The sequence below is a fragment of the Streptopelia decaocto genome (assembly GCF_964273445.1).
Source record: "Streptopelia decaocto genome assembly, chromosome: 1".
Taxonomy (NCBI): Eukaryota; Metazoa; Chordata; class Aves; order Columbiformes; family Columbidae; genus Streptopelia; species Streptopelia decaocto.
Genome location: NC_138663.1, coordinates 58400298 through 58422484, shown reverse-complemented (window position 1 = coordinate 58422484; position 22187 = coordinate 58400298). Strand labels below are relative to the sequence as shown.

General features: G+C 43.7%; 1 protein-coding gene across 2 annotated transcripts in view; it reads right to left on the bottom strand.

The window, feature by feature from the left end:
- The window catches only part of SYN3 (synapsin III), a gene marked incomplete at its 5' end in the record, with an annotated part of 177392 nt that overhangs the window by 130100 nt on the left and 25105 nt on the right, over positions 1–22187 (bottom strand). For both annotated transcript variants that reach the window (XM_082044580.1, XM_082044581.1), the window contains 3 exons: positions 2917–3006; positions 8213–8369; positions 21448–21539. In XM_082044580.1, coding sequence (XP_081900706.1) covers positions 2917–3006; positions 8213–8369; positions 21448–21539 — 339 coding nt within the window. The remainder of the gene's footprint in view (positions 1–2916; positions 3007–8212; positions 8370–21447; positions 21540–22187) is intronic.

Genomic DNA, 22187 nt, shown 5'->3' with positions numbered 1-22187 from the left:
ATATTAGTTTCAGTCCACTTCAAATGTACACAAATGGATTTGCAAGTGGATTTATTCATTTCCTTCCCTTTCGTGATACCTTTTTATTGGGCCCAAAGCAGATATTCCACCCCTGGCAGTTCTTGCTCTTTGGCAAAGATCTGTCCAGCAGTCCCTCCCTCTTTTTAAAAAGTTGATTTCTCAAAGAATTGTTATGGGGGTTGTAAGCCCAGGAGAAGCAAAAAATCCCCTTTGAAATTAATGTATCCCGCGTGTTTGCTGGCCATAGGGGGTCAGTACAGAGCAAGGCAGTCGTTATGCCTGTCAAGTAGCACCAGTAGGGCATTAGAAGAACAGTTGCCAGATTGCTCTGATTTCCAGTTACTGGGGAGGGGGTTGAAAGGTACATGCTCCTAGCAAAGGAAAGAGAGAGAGATCTTCTGGATCTTTTCAGCTGTGAAATGTCAGAGCCTTGTGTCCTCTCTTCAGGTTTGGTGGTTAAAATGCCCTGCTGTCATGAGATCAGAACAAGCATTTTCTGCTTGGTTAAAATGCTCACAAAAATGGGCCTACTCTTAGAAATTTCCTTTGTCTCACTTATGCTTTAGGAAAATCTCTGTTCTCTGCACAGATGAAAGAATGAAGCAGAATTTTGAATCTGTTCTATGTTTAATCCAAAAGTTTAGAAAGTCAGCTTTGGAAAATTTTGGACATGGAAAGATAAGGATCTCTTATGTGAGAACTTAAAATTGCTTAAAGTATTATTACATTGCAGAGAGCTACAACTGTAGCACCAGCTATAAACACTTCCAGGGGGTCAGCCATCAAAGGACCACAGCGTATTTTATGAGTGCTAACTGGTATAGCTTGAAAATGCCTTCAGGAAAAGGAAGAAAAAGGGTGGGAAAGGAAGATCATTATATTCCTGTCTGACACACAGAGAGGCTGATGCACAGCGGGCAAGCAACGTTCACAGGTACTCGAAGTGATGAGTGTGAGAGAGCTTGAGCCTCTTGCAGCCCAGGATACTGTGAAGATGCATCTAGAAAAGATCTTGAGAAGTTACGTAGATTCACTTGGTGAGGCAGACCCCCACCCCCACCTGGAAAGGACTGGCCTGAATTTGCCCAAGTGGATTGTGTAAATGTTTGGAAAGTGACTGGTTTAAACCAGATTACTCGAGCTTGCATACCAACAACAGTGTTTGTGTTCAGATGAGATTATCTACAGTTTAAAGAGGTTCCTGTATGCACGTGGAAGTAAACAATAGCATCTCCAAGTAGATGATTGGTTGCAAAGATGAAAAATATGTGGAATTAAGATCAGTGCCTTGCTAAACCAAGCTACTATGCTGGTAACAAAGGCATTTACATGCTGAGGAATCAAAATTCAGATTGAGAGACAAAAAAATAATGCTAAAAGTGCTAGCTAACATATTTGCGATGAAAACCTTAATCAAGTCTTCCAAAAATAGCATTCCTGAAGTGATGGTCAAAGTCACGACTGTCCTGAAGGATTACATACATCACAAAACCCTTTTTATAAATCAGTGGGAATTAAATGCAACAGAGTTTATCAACTAATATATCTTACAAGTCTGAAACAAACTGTCACATAGTGTTGAAGGACCATCCATTTATTTATGTCTTAAATGATAATACAACTCTTACCACTGCGTTACGTGGGTGCTTCATGGCACTCATGCCTCTACTTACCTTCATGGCATGCCTGTGAAGTGCAGAACTGCTGTTGTCCATGCAGCACAGGTGGAGAACAGAGCATTGGAACAGAGAGGTGAAGGACTGGCAGTTCAAGGTGTGCAGGTACCTAGTGAGTACCAGTGGGATTTTTTTCAAAAGAACTCAAGTGAGGCTTCCTTTTGAATTTTGAAGGTCCCACTAGGCACCTATGTCCACCATCAGGTACCTACACCCTCTTATACATTGTGGTTGACCCACAGTGTTGCAACAAGTGTGTGAGAGAAGAGGGGTTTGAACATTTTTGAGTCGTAGTTTGACATCTCAACAACCCTAATCTTCAGGCTGACAATGCTGCTCTAGTTCACAATCACGTGTGGGAAATCAGCTCGAACAGCCAATGGCTCACATGGGGAGGTCGTGGTTCACACGGGGTCTCATCAAAGCCCCAGCCAGGTAAGAAGAGCCACTAATTCATGGATGTAAGCTGGGAGCAAAAATTCACGAAGGACTAGCCACCCTTTTAACCCAGGGAAGAGAAGAGACGTGAAGAGTTTTAAACAAACCCGCCCTCTTTGCCGTGTTCTCCAGGACTAAAGACACCTACACAGATCTTCTTAGCAGGTGGCCTAAGAGTTTGGTCCAGTGCCCAGCAGACACACAGGGCACCAAGTGCTTAGTTGTTGACAGGAAGCCTAGACCCCAGCGCAACTGTGCAAATGAAGCATTACGAGCTGAAACAAGGTCATACTAAAGAACTCCAATTGACTTTGAGTACCTAGCAGGCTGATAAAGGTTTCATGGATGGCAACCATGTGACAAACCAACCAAATCAACAATGAGAAAAAAACATGTCTTATGGGCCGTGTCCCAAATCGTCAACGTATTTTAAACAATTCCAGGAAGGGAAAAAAAATCCTCTTTATCTGAATGAAGTGGTTCCTTGCTCTAAGGGATGAGCTTTTGTTGACTAGATTTTACAATGCATTTTTGCTTTGGTTTTGAGCCTGTTCTCTTTGCTCAGTTTTTCAGGGTCCATACGTGACCTGAGGGAGAGCTGGGCAAGAAAGGAAAGTAGTTCCTGAGCAGTGTTTTTTGCATATTGCTTTTTGGCTGGTAATTCTCTGTAAGTAAAATTGAGACTCTTCCCAGCATTCCCACCGCCGTCTCTTGTGCCAAACTCACATTTGTTGCTTCTCTCCCATCCACACTGGCATCAGAAGAAAGCAAAGGTACTTACCATCTGCTTATGGCTTGGGAAGAACGTCTGCTCCACGAGGGGGAACTTCTCCGGACCCAGCGAGTTGAAGATTTTAATGAGCTGAGAGAACTTGGGGTGAGGGAGAAGGAACAAAAACAGATAGAGTGGATGTCAGTGGCTTATTGTGTAACAGGTAAGTGCTTGCAAAATGTTCTGATCCTGGTGAAGGAGGTGAGAGAAACATGTTATTATGCCTTTCCCACCTTGCTTTCTTGACCTGAGAGCAGTAAGAAGTTGTGAAGTTGCTCTGTTTACCCAGGGCCAAGCTGGCTTGTGTACACAAACCTTGGACTAAGACAGCTGAGGAGAGGTTCAAGAGCCTGAAGGGGATTAGTTTGGGTTTAGTTACAGATCTGCTATGAACAACCTTTGCTTTTCAAATGTGGCTGGGGGGGCCCTTCTTGGTAGAGGAAAGGGCTCAGAGGAGCGACCAGGTGGGAAATCAGTGGCACCACTCCTGAGCAGAGACAACAGACATCAAAACTCTCCCTTGGGTCTCTGCCCCACAGCCAAATCAAAGCAAGGCACATTTACCCATCATACAAAAGGGAAGGAGAACTGCTAAGGACAGAGGTGACTAAAAGGAATTGCCCGTCCTACCTGGTTTGAGTGTTAAACCAAGGAAGCATAAGCCCACCGGCAGTCATAACTGACATTTATCATGAACCAAGGGTCTCCCAACAGCCCACATGCATGGCAGGAGAAAGGGGAGATCGTCTGCTACCCCTGTCCCATCTACCAGTGAGGTCTGAGGAAGGCACCAGTCTGTAAGGATGGTATCTACAGAGAGCAGTAGGTAACAACTACAGGGTAACAACTACATACAAGGGTGAACATTTGCCACCATCCCAACCTGTACAACCCCCTGATCAGGGACAATGCCGAACTGGCAGTGCTGTTGGTGAAGTGGTTAGGCTGTCAGCTTTGCAGAAGGGGGAGTAAAGCTGAATAAGGTAGCTTGGGTATTTTCATGGATGCTAAGAGAATAAAATCATTTGGGATTACTCCACAGGTAAGAATTTTGTTTCCTGCTGAGCTGTGACTGAATTCCCCATTGATGTCCTATTTGCAAAATAATGTAGAAATTGAATGCAGTTTCCAAGGTCCCTGGTATTTGGTAAAATCAAGTTAAATTCATAAAGGCCTCCAGTCTGGGTCAAGTCTCACTGTAAGTTCTTTACACAAGTTCCTTCAAGTTCCACATCAAAGCTAGCGATGCATTCATCTTGAAGGAGATCTTTGTGTCACTTGAAGGAGGTAACACACAGATTAAGGGAAGGAGACAGACATCTAGGGAACTAGAGAGGGGAAAGAAAGCCCATTTTCTTCCCAGTAGCATCAGCTGCCTAATCTTATGTGTTCTGAGCACTTCTGAGCAACATCTGAAGACAGTAAATGCACCAAATCACAACCCCAATGTTTCATTCCAGATAATGAGAAAGCTACTGAGAATGTTATTGCTGAGTACCTATGCTAGGGCTCCTGCCCTGCTTACTGAGCTGGTCTAAGTAAAAGCATTTCTGTGTAAGAAATTGAAACTTCACTTGGTGATGGAGAAGAAATATCCCCTTGGGAGTTAAAGGGTAGTATGGGTGTAAAAAAGGCAGCCAGTGTGCAAAAAAATTAGCCTGTAATGTGTGTGCCAGATGCAGGCCACATGCTGAAAGGGCAGCTGCCGGCAGATTTGCAGACAAATGCAAAGAATCCTTTTGCTAAGGTCAAAATGCGGCATTTAAGGAAACCTAGAAAATATCAAGAAGTGGCATATCCCATCACTAACACCACCACCCCCTACATGTATCAGCAGATAAGAGAAAAAATCCCTGTGTAGAATAATTATTGTTGGCAAGAAGGGTATTTATGTTGGTGAAGAAGGACAGCTTGCTTAACTACTTGCACTAGTCCTGCACATCCTAGAGAAGGAAAATAAAGCCCTGTTTTGACCAGCAAAGTGAGCAAACAGGGCTTAAAAATTAAACAGAATGAGGGAGAGAGACAGGGAGAGAAGGAAAAACACCTTGTCTGAGAGCAGCATGTGCCCTTTGCTGTGCTGCACGCAGCCCTGGTGAACCATAGACGCCGTGACACTGAGGTGACATACGTTTATCCTAGGAAATCAGCTCGAACAAAAGAACTGGGAGAACTGTTCAGCTGACAGTGTCCTGACTTGTTCCTTGGGCTTCCTTTAGAAGCACATAGCTCTCTGCTGTTGCTGAAATAAGTATTTCAGATGGGCAGCTGAGAGACTCAGTCATCTGGGAGCCTTCTCCATGGGCCAAGCCTGCAAAAAGGTCTGACTTTGGTATTGACCCTCATGGAATAATTCCCTCCTTTTTTTTCGGCAGTTGTTAGGGTCAGGATATTGGCACAGAGACACCCATGTTGCACACTGCAGCAACCCTCAGATATCTGGTAGCAGAGCTCAAGTAGCACCTCCCAGTGTATTAATATTTTAGAAGAGCAGGAATGTTACTGCCAGCAGCTCAGCTAGATATAGCTGCCCATTTCATATTTTGGTATCAGTTCTTACTTTCTGTGGCTCTTTTGGTTTCGATGAGCTTGCATTCAGACCACAGAGCATGACACGGGGCAAGGCAATGTGGCACAGGCTGGGTTTTAAGTACCTGGAACAGGTATGCAAGCGAAATGCCTTGTCTGGCTGGTTGGACATTAGAGTTACTTGCAGGGAGTCTTTATAGAGAGATAGAAAGATCCATTCAGAGGATCTCAAGGCCTTTTGCATGTTTTGAAGGTTTTCAGGTAATCTTAAAAAGGAGCCTATAAGAAAGATGGGGACAGACTTCTTAGCAGGGCCTGTTGCAATAGGGCAAGGGGTAATGGTTTTAAACTAAGAGAGGGGAGATTCAGGCCAGACACGAGGAAGAAATTTTTTACAATGACAGTGGTGAAACACTGGCCCAGGTTGCCCAGAGAGGTGGTAGATGCCCCAACCCTGGAGACATTCAAGGCCAGGCTGATCTAGTTGAAAATTTCCCTGCTCATGGCAGCGGGTTGGACTAGATGACCTTTGAAGGTCCCTTCCAACCCAAACTATTCTGTGATTCTATGATCTGGGAACCCACATACCTTGACAGCCAATACCAGTTTGGCTGTGAGTCTGTTGGGCTCTGTAGGCAACTACCTTCAACACTTCATATTTCCTGCAGTTTTACAGATGCAGAAGTTGGCTTACAATTACTGACATTACTGCATGTAACATGAGTACAACTCTGAGCACTGTTCCCACTGTATTTTGTATTGTAACTTTTATAATGCAAAAATTATCATTACTGGTTGAAACATTGTGTTTAGGGTGCTTGTAGCGTTATTTCTCAATAATTCTGAGATCATCTTCAAACTTAGGTTTCTTAGATGTTTCTCTGTGTGTGAGATCCCCCTGAATATGTCTGTTTCTGTTTCAGAAACGCCTATTTTGAACTGTCCCTCTGTTTAGAGCAAATTTTAGCCTTTGAAGAAATTTGTGTATTGCAGTACTGGAGACCTGGCAAATGTCATTAAAAAACGGGGCTGCATGTTTCAGAAAACTCAAGCCCAAATTCATCTGATTGTAATTAGAGTTTCTGAGAAAAAACATTGCTGCAAATTGCCAAGGAAAAACAGACTCGCTTCCATCCCCCTCCAGAAAATCATAAACATTTCTATGAAATGGAAACATTTTTGGAAAAAATAGAAAGGGAGAGTGAAAAGCACATTTCCCAGGGGTATTTAGTTTCATTTCTTCATGTATCTCAACTGGTTTCAGTTTCCAGTAATCTTGTTAAGCAGATCCCTTATTTCAAGATGCCTGTTTTGCAATCAGAGTGGAACATGCACCGAAGTGGTCTGTCCCTATCTCTCATTTCCCAACTACCACGAAATAAAATAACCCTGATTCTGCTGCCAGTGAAGCCTTCTGCCCTCAAATGCCCCACTGCAATCTCTACCTGAGCTTCAACCTGATAAAACTTCAGTGGTGCCAAATTCCAGCGCAGATCCCACCCGAGGTCTTTAGGTTACTGAGTGCGTTACAGTCATTGGTTTGGGGGATGATGTGTGTGCGAGGGCAGCAGGGAAAGGAGGAATTCTGCAAACCTGTTTTAAGTGTTTACAAGTGGTTTCCCTGACTCTTTTGGGAAGGTTGCCTGAGCCAACTGTATTCCCTGTGAGGAAAGAATGGCACGAGCAAACCCAGAATAGATAGAGACGAGTTACTGGCAGAGCCAATTTCTCCCACACTGTCTTGCCAGCTCTACTTTTCTTTTTCTTTTTTTTTTTTTTTTCCCCTTATGTGCTTGGTTTGTTTGTTTTCTTTTCTTTTAGATTCCTAAAAATAGGCCTGTCACATCTTGAGGCCCCTGCACACCATCACAAATGTAATTACAAGGCATGAGTTGGAAAACGTCAACTAAACCCTGACTGCCTCAACCCCAAAATCAGATGGAATAGACCACATGACTGTCTTCCTCAGCAAAAGCCAGTGCGAATGCGGAGGTTTTTCGTCTGGTCACCGGGGTCAACACACTTGTGTGTTAGACCATCTGTAGGAAACAATGCAAAGGTGTTGTATTGAGCCTGATACTTGGTCTGCCTCTTTCTCTCCTTTCCCTTTCTGGCAACTCTCACCATTCCAATGGGGACTGAGGCCAGATGCGCATCATCCACCACTATACAGTGATGGAAAAGTGAGATTTTTCTCACTACTCTCATTACTGCACTAGAGCATTTTTGGAAAAGACAGGGATGCCCCATCCCTGGTGACATTCAAGGCCAGGCTGGATGGGGCTCTGAGCAACCTGATCTAGCTGAAGATGTCCCTGCTCATTGCAGGGGGTTGGACTAGATGACCTTTGAAGGTCCCTTCCAACCCAAACTATTCTATGATTCTGTGATCCTATGATGCTATGATTCTATGATTCTATGATCTGCTCTGCCTGACAAGAATTCTAGATGTTAGTGTACTGTTGGCTCTTTGTGACACATCGGACTCTGGGACAGGTGAAATGTCCTACTAAGGGTGAGGAGATAACACCTTGATGTTACTAGAGACTGATAAAGAAGCAGTACTTGTAGGTTTGGGGTTTTTTGGGGGTTTTATGTTTGTCTGTTTGTCTTTGCCTAAGAATTCCCAGCTAGACTCCTAGGTTGTTTAGATGGTGGTTTTAACCTAAAAAAATTAGTTCCTATGAAACAGACTGGAGGCTGAGTTTGGTGCTTTATCAGTACCAGATACGTACTTTGCAGTATTCTCATGCAGTAGAGCTGGATTGTCACTTACCACCCAGGGCTTGCTGCAGAAGTTGTAGATGGAGTAGAGGGAGTTGACTGTGTGGATGCCACCGTACTGGAGGCCGATGATGAGGCTGCGGAAGTCCTCTCCCAGCGCCATGCTGTAGGCGTGCTGACGGATCAGGACAAAGTCAGGCTTGAAGGACCTGGAACAGATGAGGGGAGTGACCTTTTGCTTTCAAACACTCAGCAACACTTCTAGCCTCTCCCTGCATCTTCTCCATCTTTCTTTCTTTTAATTAACACACGTTACTCCTCTTTTTGCCTCTCATCATGGGTTGCTTGCGTTAGAAGCTAATAAACCAAATAAAAAACCACTAGTCATTAAAAAAAGGAAAAATCCAACATAGCTGCAAGTGTGAGAGTGTAGATACAGGCCAAACAGAATTGCTGCAGTTTCCATGTCACTCAGGCATGCACAGGAACAGGCCACAGGCGGAATCAAGGGTCATGAATTCACTGGGGGGGTGGAATTATCTTTTCTTTCTAAAAGCTTGGCCATATTTGGCAAGCTCATTGCCATGTGTGATGCAGATGAGGCAGCAAGTTTGTTTCCTGATATTGAAGCAATGCCCAGTGGGTGGGAAGATCATGAGGGATTTCAAAAAGCTATTGTACACATCCATGCATTGACATACATTCCCCCTTTAATCAGTTTACTACATATGCAGCACATCCCCAGCTCTTAAGGCTATGAGTCAACAAGTAAAGGGCAGGCATGGTAATGTAATTAATCAGATGAGACGAGCCCCTCATCCAGTGCTGTGACTCATGGTGTGGACTTCCAGAATATTATTTAGCGAGGCTGGAGCCGAGACTCCTATGGTTCAACAGCAGCAGCTCTCAGCAAACGCACAGAAAAGTGAGGCCCTTTCTAGGTAAGCCAAGACACGATGGATTATCTTGCGAACATTCCTTGCTGATGCTGTGTCTTCAGAGCCATTCAGAAATCTCTGGAAACAGCAGCTGGAAAGAAGCTTTTCTCAAAATGTAGCTCAGCAGTTCATTCTTGAAGGCATGGAAGGGGCTTTTCCACTGAAATGGGATTATTTTATACTTTAACAGAGGTTGTATCAAGGACATTGGAAAAATTTCCATGCCGTATTGAAGTTTTTCAGAGAAATGAGCTCTGTAACCAGGTCCCATTACCTCACTGCCCTCGAACATTTTCCTTGCTAAGAGACTATAATTTCTATCCTTTGGATGTATGAGCTGGAAATACTTTGGGTTTATAGCCCCTATTTATATTTCCATCATTCTGGCAGGGAAATTCGAGATGGTGACTCTGGGCCAGATTGTGGCAACACACACTGTATACAAAACCCAGCGCAGCTTTTTTGTTTTAAAGCTGTTCCTTTTGTTTGTTGACCTTGGGCTTTTGTATCACCCAAGACATGGCGAGGAGCATGCTCTGCTTTTGTGATGCAAGAGGCCAAGCTTTGGAAATGTTGTGACTCCCTCCCATGGAGTATGTTTAAACCCAGGCATGTTTCTGAGCGTACTTGGCACCAAAGGTGGTGCTTTCCTCCAGCAGCAAGATGCACAATGTGCGTTGGGAGGGCTGGGCTATCACTGTGAGGCTGATTTACCGACCTCCCTGATGTCAATGGGGGTAAAGCAGGCAGTGACCCCCTGCTGAGAAACAGCCAGCGAATACTAATCTTGGAAAGCCTGATCTGCTCCATTCTGCTGGAACTGCCATGTAGGAAGTACCCCAGAGGCAGGCACAGGTCCTCAGGAAGGATTAATCAGCTCCTAGGACCAGGACTTGATGTCTGCACTGTTACTAAGCAGTTGCGGTGCCTGGAGGGGCAGGAGCTTCAGGTATGTCACTCCTCCATTCAGCTTTCTGAGCATTGTGAAGAAGAAAATGGTCCTTGTTACAGCTCAAGCCTTTTCCCAGATTTGGCTTACAGAGCAGCACTGACTGGGGCTGCATGGTTAGGATTTGGATCACCACGCTGGTCTCCCCAGAAGAACTAGCAGCATTTGCCCCTGAACATCTCCCCCACCAGCCTGGGGTGGGGTTGTTGTGCTGTGGTGGGGATGAAGCGTGAAAACAAGCATGGCCAGCTGGGGGGGAGGACACACAGTGGCTGGGAAACTGCCTTCAGTGGCTTTACTTCTGCCAGCCAAAAGTTTAGGAAAAAAAGCTCCTGTCTTTTCAGATCCTGGCAAAGGAAGAGTTTTTCAGATTAAGAGACGGACACAAGAATACAGAATTAATGTAGAAAAGCCTACTCTTAAACTGCATCGTGTATAGGGCAGAGTACTCTCTCCAGCAGCAGATGAGGAGTGAATCTTTAAAGCAAAGGTGGACACTGAATCCCTGTTTTGAACAGTGGGACAATGAGGATGTTCCCATGGATACTGAGAACACAGCAGAGGAGTGCAGGGCCTGGGACTAGCTGCGAATAAACATCAGCTGGAGAGCCCTGGAGTCTGCGAGAAATCTGTGACAGAGAAGCAGAGACCAGGGACAAAATGTGAGGCAAGGGGCTAGGAAGGATAGCAGGCAGTAAAAGGGAAATTAATTGTCATGGTAGGGGAGGTGGCGTGAAAACTGAATAACTGGGGATACTAATGCTCTGGGGTGAAAAGAGCTTAGTTGCTTCAAACAGGGATTCTTGCTTTTTTGGTAGATTACTTTTGCAAGCTACTGCTCATTCTCAGACTGTAAAGCTTAAGATAACACAGCTAACACAGCGAGCCTTGGATTTGGAATAGCCACTCGCATAACTGTTTTCTTTGCTAGTCCAACCCAACCCAACCCAATAACACCTCCCATGACAGAAAGCTGAAATCCTTGGCAGACAGACAGGTCAGGCAGAAGTCCCACATTTGAAACACAATTGCCAAAATATCTGAGAGAGCCAAACTCAGTAGCACCTACTGTGCTGAGGTCCTAAGCACCTGAGTCCTGCAGGACTCGGAGAGCAGTGGCAGGAGCATGTACCTTTCCTCTTCACTAAATCTGTCCAGCCAGTGCCTAGAAGACAAGTGGTCTTGAATAAAACTGTACCTAGCCCCCTGCTAAAGACATGGGTTTGGTGACAGAAAGAATACAGGAGAGCCCATTCAAACATCTAATGGAAAGGGAGATGGCACAGGTAAATGGATCAAAAACTAAACCACAGATTTAAAACATGTTGCTAAAAAGCTGTGCTCTGCATGTTGGTGTGGTGCCCTTCCTGGGCTGCATGGCAGACTCCTGCCTGAAGGTACGAATCTTCCTTAGCATGATAGCCAGATGGATGAAGCTTCCAGGAGAAAGTTGGAGACCATCTTTGGCCACAACCCTTTTACAGAAGCCATTTCTCAGACCCTGAGAGCTCAGTTCTCATTTAGAGTTCGGCTCCTAGCACTTCCTGGTGAAATAAAGGCCACTAAAATGCATGTAACATGTTCCCAGACTGGTGTAGAAATAGAAGAATCCTTTGTTTAAAAAAAAAAAACAAACAACTCCAGGAGACTGGAAAAGCTTCATTTTCAGGTAGAAATAGGTGGTGAGATTTCATTTTCCTCTGGAATGGAAAGGTGCTTTCCTTTCAGCTCATCTTGCCACAGGAAACAGCCTATGCCACAAGCAACATGAGCCTTTCAGTGTTCTGTCTGGTGCATGACCGCTCCAGCTGCTCCCAGAGCGAAACAGCCCCCACAGGTCCCTGTGACTCTTTCTCACTTTGCAGTGGTTGCCTCCCTGTCCCAGCTGCTAGCCAAGGCGCATGGCAGCCACTCAGCCTACCTCTCCTCCTGGCAATTGAGACTAGGCAGTGATTACCAGAGTCAATCAGCCCTGGGTGATGACGAGTGTCTGGCTGGGGAGCTGCTAGTGCCACCAGTCCTGAGCCCGGACTCTGATACTGTAGTGCAGGATGCTTATTTGCATTTAGCTAACTCTTTTTTTCAACTTGTTCCAATGCATTTTAGCAGTCTCCTTCTTTCTCAGTGGTAAAACTATACAGACAAATCTAAGTATAAAGCCTAGATCAAATATACCTAATAGAAAGTGATCTGACTGCAGAATATAATTTCTTAGGTTGGACCCGGCTACCCTAAAATCTATGACAGCATTAGCTGTCCTGGAAATAGTTTTGTCAGAAATGAAGGAATATAAAACAATTTTAGAGATTCTTGATGTTAAGTATGAAAGTGAAACATCTCAGGAGCAGCAGTAGCTATTCTGGTCACCATGTGTCTAACTTCTCTAATCATGAGAAGAATATCAGCTCTGAAAAGATCAACAATAACATTTATCTTCAGAAAGCAGGTCACCAGCCTGCTTTGGGGTCGACAAGATGATGACAGCAAATCTTGCTGGGAGGTTTCATGCCTTAAAGAGAATTCCTGTTTCTTATTTTTGCATATAAGTCTGGCTTGCTTCCTGATCCTTCAGCTTCTCTCACTGAAGCACAAAGAGCTTCATGGGTGTGAAGAAAGAACACACAAGAATAGATGATGTCAAAATACCATTTAATGATCTCTTCAACCTCAGTCACTGTGGATAATCACCTGCAGCTAAAAGGTAGGCCTGCTTTATACTTAAGTACCATGATAGATTTAGAGAGGGTTTTTTCTGTGCTGTGGGAGAAGGATGGGCTCTCCTGCTCTCTTTAAGAAAGAGTGTCAGTCTTACAAGGCACTTGGTCCTTCATGTAAATAGAAAAATATCTTCCTTGTACACTGAAGAAGCCCATCCTCACTTCAGGTTCTGTCTATTCTCCATTATTCAAGGAGGCTTTATTCCGTTTTCTGACACTTCCCAGTGATCAACACATTTTGAGGAAGTTTTCTTCCAAAACCTTTCCTATCTGCTTGGCATGATATGAAGAGGAAGAAAAGTGCACAATTAAGCAATATGATACAACAAGCTTTGCATTACTGGCAATTAATGGAGCCTTCAGGCAAGCTTCTGAGGCACAAGTCCAAGCCATAAGTGGCTGCAGCTACCTAAGAAATGCAATAGCCTTTTCAAATATCCGGCACCCTGGGTGTTTGAGAACTAACAGAAAATGGGATTTAACAAACAAGAACAAGTTATTTTTGTGCTTTACTCGGGTGTTATTACTATTGTTATTACATTACTGAAAAGTAAGAAGAAATCGATGACATTTTCACTTATCACAAAGGTAGATTCAAAGTTACCTTGGATGTAATAGTAAAATGAGAAATTTGCTGAGAAAAAAAATCTAATTTCAGTCAAAACCTCATGTCATTTTTTTCCACAGAAAGAAGTAAACTCTGCTGAAGTGATTCAAGGAAAGAATGAATGTGATGACTTATATACAAATAAGGTAATGCAGAGCTGGTTTTAGAGAAGCAAGAAAGCAACACAATAAAGAATGACCTCTCTTTACCAGGCTGGAGGAGAGGAGCAGGGGGTCTTCTGGGGAACTGTAATAGAAAATGGCTGGCAAAAAAAACATGGGGTGTGAGGGAGATCAGTGTAGCAAAAGCAGCAGGTACCAGGGGTCATAGCTGCAGTGTTACCAGGACCACTATAGGCAGTCAAAGACACCCTGGAAGTTGTTCTGATTTGCTTCTCAGCAACAGACCAATGGTCAAGGAACCACAAAATTGCATGTCACACGCTCTCCAAACTGTACCGTCACAGTCTCCTAACTCTGCCTTATATTTTACTTGTAAATTGATTAGCCTTGACAAGGGAAAACACGCAGACCCAGACAATTTCTCAAAGAAGTAACAAACACACCTGCCAACAGCCGCTTGCCTCCAAAATGCTTGTGACCCAAAGCTTTTACAGAAGGTGGTCCAAATACTTTCCAACATTACAGAATAAAGTAACAGAGTAGTTTTTATCAGAGAGGATCACTGGAGATCCACCTGGTGCAGCACGCTGCTCATTGCAGGGCTAACTTTAAAGGGACATTAGGTCAATCAGGGTCTTGTCCAGCCAAATTTTGAATATTCTCAAGAATGAAGATCCCCTAGCCTCTCTGGGCACTTGTTCCTGTATTTGACCACCTTCACTGTGGAAGTTTTTTTAAAAAAATTATCTAATTGGAATTTCACTGGCTTCAGCTTGTGACTGTTATTTCTTTTCCTTTGACTGTACACCTTCAAGAAGAGTCTGGCTTCATTTTCTCTACACCCTCCTCTTAGTTGCCTGATGGCTGTAGGTGCATTCCTCTATACAGACTGAACAAAGCCATCTTTCAGTCTCTCCTTGGATGTCTTTGGTCCAGTTCAATGAGCTTGGTGGCCTTTCACGCAACTTGTTCCAGTGTGCCAATGCCTTTTTTATGTACTGGGGAGATCACAGCTGGACACAGTACTCCAGATGTCTCATTAGCTACACTCTTGTAATACCGCCCACAGAGCCATTGGGCTTCTTTCCCCACAAGGGCACACAGGACCTCCAGGTCATTTTGTGCAGAGCTGTTTTCTCTTCAGCTGCCCCGCAGCAGTACTGGGGTTATTCCTCCCTCACTGCAGGACTTTGAAATTGTCCTTATTGAACTCCATGAAGTTCCTGTTGGCCCATTTCCCCAGTTTTTGAGGTCACTGTGAATGGCAACTCTGCCCTCTGGCATATCTCTCACACTCCTCACCCTCCAACTTGTTGCCACCCATGAGCTTGTTGAGGCTGCATTTTGTTCCAATATAAAGTCATTAATAAAGATCCATGTCAACTAGTATAGTGCAGGTGCAGCAGGGTTTGGCCCTTCATTTCTCTGTTTGCCATTCCCTGGAAGAAATAATAATAAAATCTCATCTAGAAAGGAGACAAATTAAGGCAGGATTGAAAAAAAAAAAAAAAAAGAAAAGCTGATCAAGACTGAAACAATCTACAACAGTCTTCAATCATTCTTGCATTCACTCCAGGATTAACTAATTAATGAGAGCTCTAGGCTCTGGCAGCACATTTCTTAGTGGAAAGAATTACTGTAAATGTGAAAAGGGCCAGGGAGTAGTTTAGTCTCCGAGATGCTCCCCACCCTGGTCTGCTCAGAGTGACTTTTGCTTTCTGGCAGCTGCCTGCATGCCAAATGTTTTCCCAATAGCTGTCAGCATCCTGCCTGCACGTCGGCTGGGCGCCAGCTGCTGGGGAGGTGAGGGGGGACATTATTCATTGGGGAGATCAGTAAACCCTGCAGAGAGAAGCAGGCCTCCAGGCAGCTGTTCAGCAACAGGAGCTGAGTTGGAAGCAACCGAGAATAAATACATAAATAAGCACACCCCAAATTCTCTTCTCATTTTAGGTTCCTGCTCAAAAACAGAGGAGGAGGACAGGCAGGTGAGGAGGGGAGAGATTAATGAAAGACGATGGTAAATCATCCCCCATGTGGGAATAATTTCTTGGTTTATAAATGTTTACTGGAGGTGTTAAATTGCTTTGTGTGTAACTGCAGCTTGCCAGTGTCTACCCTATTTGACACCTTGTCCCAGCCCATTATCTCTGCAGGGTATTTAGGTGAGGGAAGTGGTCAGTTGGCACATTGATATTTTGCCTGAAGTGCACTTTCGAAGCTCACGTGCTGTTACATGCCCTTCTCTATTACATTCACAGATTGCCACACTATCAATGATAGAAAAATATTGCCCAAATGTTGTTCAGTGTTAAATATATAGCACATAATGTACTATATGGTGTGGCACTTTCTGTGAATCTTGGGAGAACTACACGCTTAACATATTTTTTGATCTGCATTCTGGGAACCTAAACTCTCCCAATCAGTTTCTCTCCTTTCCTCTCCCCCTCGCCCCCCCTTTTTTTTTTCCCCATCTACATCGCCTCAGAAGTTTTCAGAATTTTGGTTCAGAAGCAACAAAAAAACCCAGAAAGAGACATTCTAAAAAATACCCCAATTAGAATGGAGGTTAAATTAAAAAAGACAGGGAACAGACAGACCCTAGGGTCCTTCTTTGACACAAGCTTCCTCCTTTCCAGAAGCTGGAAAGTGACCTGCTGCCTACCCTTATGTCCTACATCAGTGTCCAGGGACAGTACTTTGACCTCCCTGGATACTCTCCCTGTAGAACTGCAAGAAACTTTTAACTATTGAATAAGTCCTTAAGAAAGAAGAAAATACCCATCTCATAGCAAGATGCAGCTAATGTGTGGTGAGAAAGGGTGGCCTCTCTAGGTTAGAAAACCAAATTGTCTCTTTAAGGGAGCAGGTTGTGAATGGCCCTGTGGGGTGGGTGAACCCACTGGGCTGGGAAAAGGTACAGTGGGAAGGGGACAGTATCATAATTGGACTTTAAAGAGTCTTGCATCTTGGAGCAGGCAGACCTTTTTTAGCCAGAACATGTGTCCTGGGGTCTGCGAGTGCTCAACAGTGGGAAAACACCGGCTGCTGGCTTGGCCAGTTTCTTCTCTGCTCCCCCCATGTAAAAGTATTTGTTTCCTCATGCTGTGATTGTACTTCAGATTGCAGTGCAAAAATAAGTTTTGGGAAAAAAGCACTTTCAGGTCCTGGTCTGTTTGGGATGGTGATTCAACAGGCTGACTACCAGAGTGCAGATTGTAGTAGAAGCGCTGAATCAGCTGGAACCAACAGGAATGTCTGTGTTAATTAAAGGAATGAATGGGCTTGTATGGAGGAATCGGAGCATTTGCTGACCCCATCACATCTGCGAGTGACAAGGACATGTCATCCAGGCTTATACAGACTGGCCAAATTCAGGCAAGTCCTGTAGGACTAAACACCACTCCAGGGCAGAGATCCTTCTTCACAGCAAAGATTTGTCCACCGTGCTCAGCTCCTCTTTGCTTTGCTGTCAGTGTTGTCACCCCTCCTCTCTTGCCAGGGCCATTGCTCCACCCAGGGCCCTCCCCATTTCAGCCCCTGGGCATCTCCTGGTCCATCACCTTTTGTCCATACTGTGGTATTATGCTGAGTCTGCATATCACACTGTAAATGGTATGGCCACCACTGTGGGAGGTCCCATGCACACACTCAAAAATGTGCTTTCTCCCCTGGATAATCACCTCCTATGGCAAAAGAACCAGCTCCACAGGGAGACAGGAGATGAGAGCAGTCTGGTGCATGATTAATTTATATCCTTAAAAGTCTGAAATGCTCCCAAAGACATTAGTATTCCCCACATAAGGAAGCTGTCCAGATTTTCAACGTATCCCTCCCTTATTCCCACATCTACTGGAATTAATAGCTGAAGGCTTGCAAAGCCCAAAAGGCAAACACAGAACTGCATTTAATCTAATGCAGAGGCTGAGATCATAGTTTGGGAGTCTAAGAGTTGTCAGAAACAGAGACAGCCCAAATTCTCATTTATACTAAGACACTTTTATAATATCCTGAAAGCATAAATGGAGCTCAGGATGGGTACAGTGCCAGTACTGACAGCCTCTTTGCACTGTGGAAACATTGGTATGAAGGGCCCTTCAGAGAACTGAAGAAAAGTGAAAATGAAAAGCCTATTCCTTACATCTAACCCCAGCAGATGTGACACTGCCCAAGAGCTTTCTAAGGTAAATTAGACTCCAGACAGTTCACTCTGTGTGTGTGTGTGTGTGTGTGTGTGTGTGTGTGTGTGTGTGTGTGTGTGTGTGTGTGTATGTAGACCTGTGCAAAAGGAAATTGTGGATGCTCTGCAAGGAGGATGAAGAATCCACCTGGGTAATTTAAAAGCAGGCGTCAGCCCACATATGTGTTTTTTCAAACTGCTTAGTCGTCCAGCTTTTGCACCCAGAAATGATTCCTTTCCTCGGTTAAATGGGTTGCTATGTCTAAGTTGGTGATGGATCTTTTGGGATGAGTAAAAGTGCCACCTCCTGCTTCCCATATTTACCTTTTCACTGGGTAAGCTCTGGTGCCAATTGTACCCAAAGAAGTGCTGGTGTAACAAGAACCGATGTGTGTTTGATTCACCCCTGCCAGCCCTGGCTGAGCCCAACACTGCTCCTGGTGCCCAGCTCATCCCCATACACTGTCCTCAGTCAGGCCATGTGTTACAGGGCACTGAAATAGGAAAGAGACTGCACAAGATATGCCAGAGTTCTTCTAACTCTGAAGCAAATGTGCTGAATAGGTTGATGGAGCCACCACAATGCCATGGTGGAAGTGGCACAGAAAAAACACATGCAGTTTTTTAGGTTTGTTAGATGATGGTCTCTCTCTCCAGTAGCATATTTCGCTGAGATGACCAAATCCCTCGCCCCATCCTACAGATGTGCAGAACTTAGTAGCTAAAAAAGAGGAGGTGGAGACCCAGAATTCTGTTACTGTAAAATTAAGCTCTGGACGCCATACGTGTTTTAAAAATCAGGCAAGCAAAGTAATGCCTGGCTACAGTTATGTTGTTTGCCAACTTACTTGTACCTACTTGTTTCAAGATATGCAAGTAAGTAGTCATGGAGGTCTGTATACTTCCAGTTCCTCGCTGTCTTTAGTTAACAATAAAGTCAATAAAGTTTCTAAAGCGCTTTTTTTTTTTTTTTTTTTTTTTTAATTTGCCCAAGGCAAGTGGCAAGTGTAGGGCTCCCTGACTGCTATACCTTGTCATTAGGGGATTTATCTTCCAGGTGAAACAACCACAACTTTTTCCTAGTGCAGTTCAAATCAGTTGGCACAGGGTCAGAAAGAATGCCCGAACTACAAGGTGTCAGAAGGATCAAGGAATCAGCAAAGACAGAGCTTTGATTTAAACATGCAATAGGATGTGTAAAGAAATAACTATGAGACCTCCTGCAAAATGACAGAATTTAATAGTCTAATACATTGTTAGATATAGTTTATCAATTGACTTAATTTCAAACTGGAGAGAATAGCCCAGTGGTTTCTTTATTATGATTGTTTTTGTTGTCAGAAACATTTATTATTTAACTAATTTTAAATCCTCTGTATTATATTAATTGTCTTTCAACTAAACGACCATGATCTATTGCCTTTGCATTGAAGAGGAGTGTGAAGAAGCCAGGACTCCTGCAGCAGGGGAACATCAAATCTGCCTGTTAGCATGATGCTGTTGTATTTCCTTCCTGTAACTTGCTGATGGGATTTCCAAGGACTTTGAGTATTCAAAAACCATGATGACTATCTCACCATCTAGAAACATTCTGACTTGTGACTATTTTGCTTAATAATTAACAGAGGCCTAATAAGTGATGGAAAAAAGATGTATATGATTGCATCATCATCAGGAGAGCTGATGCACACATGTGAGTGGAGGGTGTCCCCCTTGGCATCTTCATGTGGCTGGGCACCTTGACAGGTGTCTGTGGTCATGCAGGACATGGCTGTGGGCAGGACGGGGGCACTTGGGGCGAGCGAGAAGCAAGCTGCACCCATGTGGATGAACTGAGGGGCCCCCACACAGCTCAGTAGCAGTAAATTCCATAATTCACCTTCTAAAGTGAAGAAGAATTTTTATTTCTGTAACTTCTGAGGTATTTGTAGGAGTGGCTGTGGAAGTTGGCTGGCCTGAGCTCTTAAGCTTGTGGAGATGGCAGGACAGGGGCACATCAGTACAGGCTGTAAACAAATGCCTAGGGCTTGTAAGGACTGTAACAAACCGTGGAAAACACACACCATGTATATTGGGTATCCAGACAAGTACTTATTTGCCAAATTCACCTCCCACCACACAAATGCATGTGTCCTTAAACATGCATAGAAGAAAACAAAAAAAGCTGAACTAATGCCAGTCATAAAAACACACATTTTCACAATAAAATAGCCATGCAAAAACGCTAGCTGTGAATACCTGTGTATTTACTGCAAGCAGAAATATTAACACCATGCCCCAGACACTCTTGTGAAATAAATTTTGTCTTCAATTTCAGTTTAATAGCTCAAGATCTTTCTGCCAGACGCTTGAATGGCTTTGAGAGGAAAGGCATGGGAAGGAAAATGAGTATGTGATCAACCTAGGAAATGGTTCTTGGGAAACCCTCCAGTGCTGTGAGCAAGTGAACACAAGAGTGCATTAGTATGGCACACTGTCTGATGGATGCTCCAGCAGCTGGTTCACAGGACATACACTTTGTGGGATGACAGAAAGCAAATGGATATAACAGACTCAACCTTTAAAGTTTTTAGCAGAGACTTGTGAAATTGTACCAAAGAACAAATAGAGACTTGCCAATATAGTAAGAGCTGTCAAGACTTGAAATGGATTGATGGACCATAGTCATAGCTAATTGGCAGTGACAAGTGTTGCTTTGCACCGTTTGGACTGGAAATTATGTCTTGAGAAATTAAATTGAGACTAGAATTCTCAAAATCACCGTTTTTCAGCTGTTCTAATACTCCCTTTCAAAAATATTCCTGCATGCTACATTATGTGTGTCTATGTCTGAAATAGAAGCAAACAGACAAAAGCATTGATTAAATGTGTGAACAATGTTATACTCAGAGACAAGGTGTACACTGAAAAACACAAAGGAATTGTACAGAAATAAGTAGAGAGGTTGGAAGGTTAGAAAGACAGATTGGAATAGCAATGAGATTTCAACACGAACAAAAACAAGCTACTGTGTCAAAGACGAAATGTAGATTCGGAAGTTGTAACGACAAACTCATAAAGATGTAGGCTTGGGAATAAAAGGGTGAAAAGTAATAACTATCAAGGCTGTGTAAACAGAGGCATTTTACTATCATACACAGATATAACACACTGCTCTTTGTATAGCACCAGTAAGAATGTCTCTAACATTAACTCCAAATTGCAGGCACTCTGATGGCAGAAAAAAGGGGAGCAATGCCATCAAACAGAGATATGGTATTACCTCTGAGACATACCACAGGGCAAGGCCAGAGTATTAGGAATCTCTGGCAAAAAAAGTAGTATTTTTGAAGCAAACCAGGCTGCAAGGATCATGATCATGGAAAGGCTTTGTCTACTGGGATCAGGACCTAGTACAGGCAGGCTGATAAATGCAAACCACTGTTTACAATAAAGGTTAGTTGACACAGAAGCAGAGAAAAATCAAGGGAAAGGAAGATCCATTGTCACTTTTATTTAGAAGCTTGAGGCTAAAAAGAACCTGAAAAGGAGGGACTTGTGGTTGCCTGAAGGGTCTGGACTGGAAACAATGATAGTACATCATAATGTGCAACTGAGACCTGATATAAAACCACCAGAGTCAGGTCAGTCTTTCCACAGCTTCCAGGAAACCTTGAAGTCATCAGGGCTGTGTTGCCTTAGTTCAGATACCATTCAGACCCTGAGGTCATCCTGCTTGCCCCAACATTGCTTCAGGAAGCCAAATTTTCAAGAAAAGCTGGTGTTCCTCACCTTACCACCTTGGTGCCATTTCTCATGACCTGCATGTCCACCATGCAGCCACCCGTGACATAAGCAGCCAGGTTCAGCTCGGAGAACTCAGCCTAGAGCAGAACAAAAGGACAGAGCGTTACTTGAGGACTACAGAGACACAAACACACAGACACAGATGCAGAATAGTCTTCAGGTGGAGTGTGCCTTTCCTTATTTTCCTTTTTAATTTTTTGTTTCCATGAGGCAACGGGAGATCTAATTACAGCTGATTTGCCCTGGAGAGACTGCAGAAGTATTTACGGTTCCCACACTTGGGGTGTACAAGTATACAGGATTAGGCTTATTGCAGTAATAAGTATTGAAGGAATTAAGAATGAGCAAGCTGAAAATCACATACAGGAAAGAATAATAATAATAAAAAGAGGTAAGGTCATTTGAATTCAAATTCCAAGTTTCCACTTGGAAACATTGCTTAGAACTATGTCTGAATTGGCTGTCGTGCCACTGGCCAGTTATAAACCCAATAGAAAAGATTTAAACCTCCCTAAATAGCAAAAAAGCCTAATTATGCTGCAGGAAGGTGATAAGCAGAGAAACCCACCTGATGTGGTTTACTTATTAAGATTTTAACTATTAAAGGGTTAGTAAAGCTGGATAAGCTATTAACAGTACTGCCCAATTATTTAAACACTCCATCTTTTAAAAGAGGTGCGACTTACAAGGCTGGAAAGGTTGACAAGGAATATTTAAGCTACAGG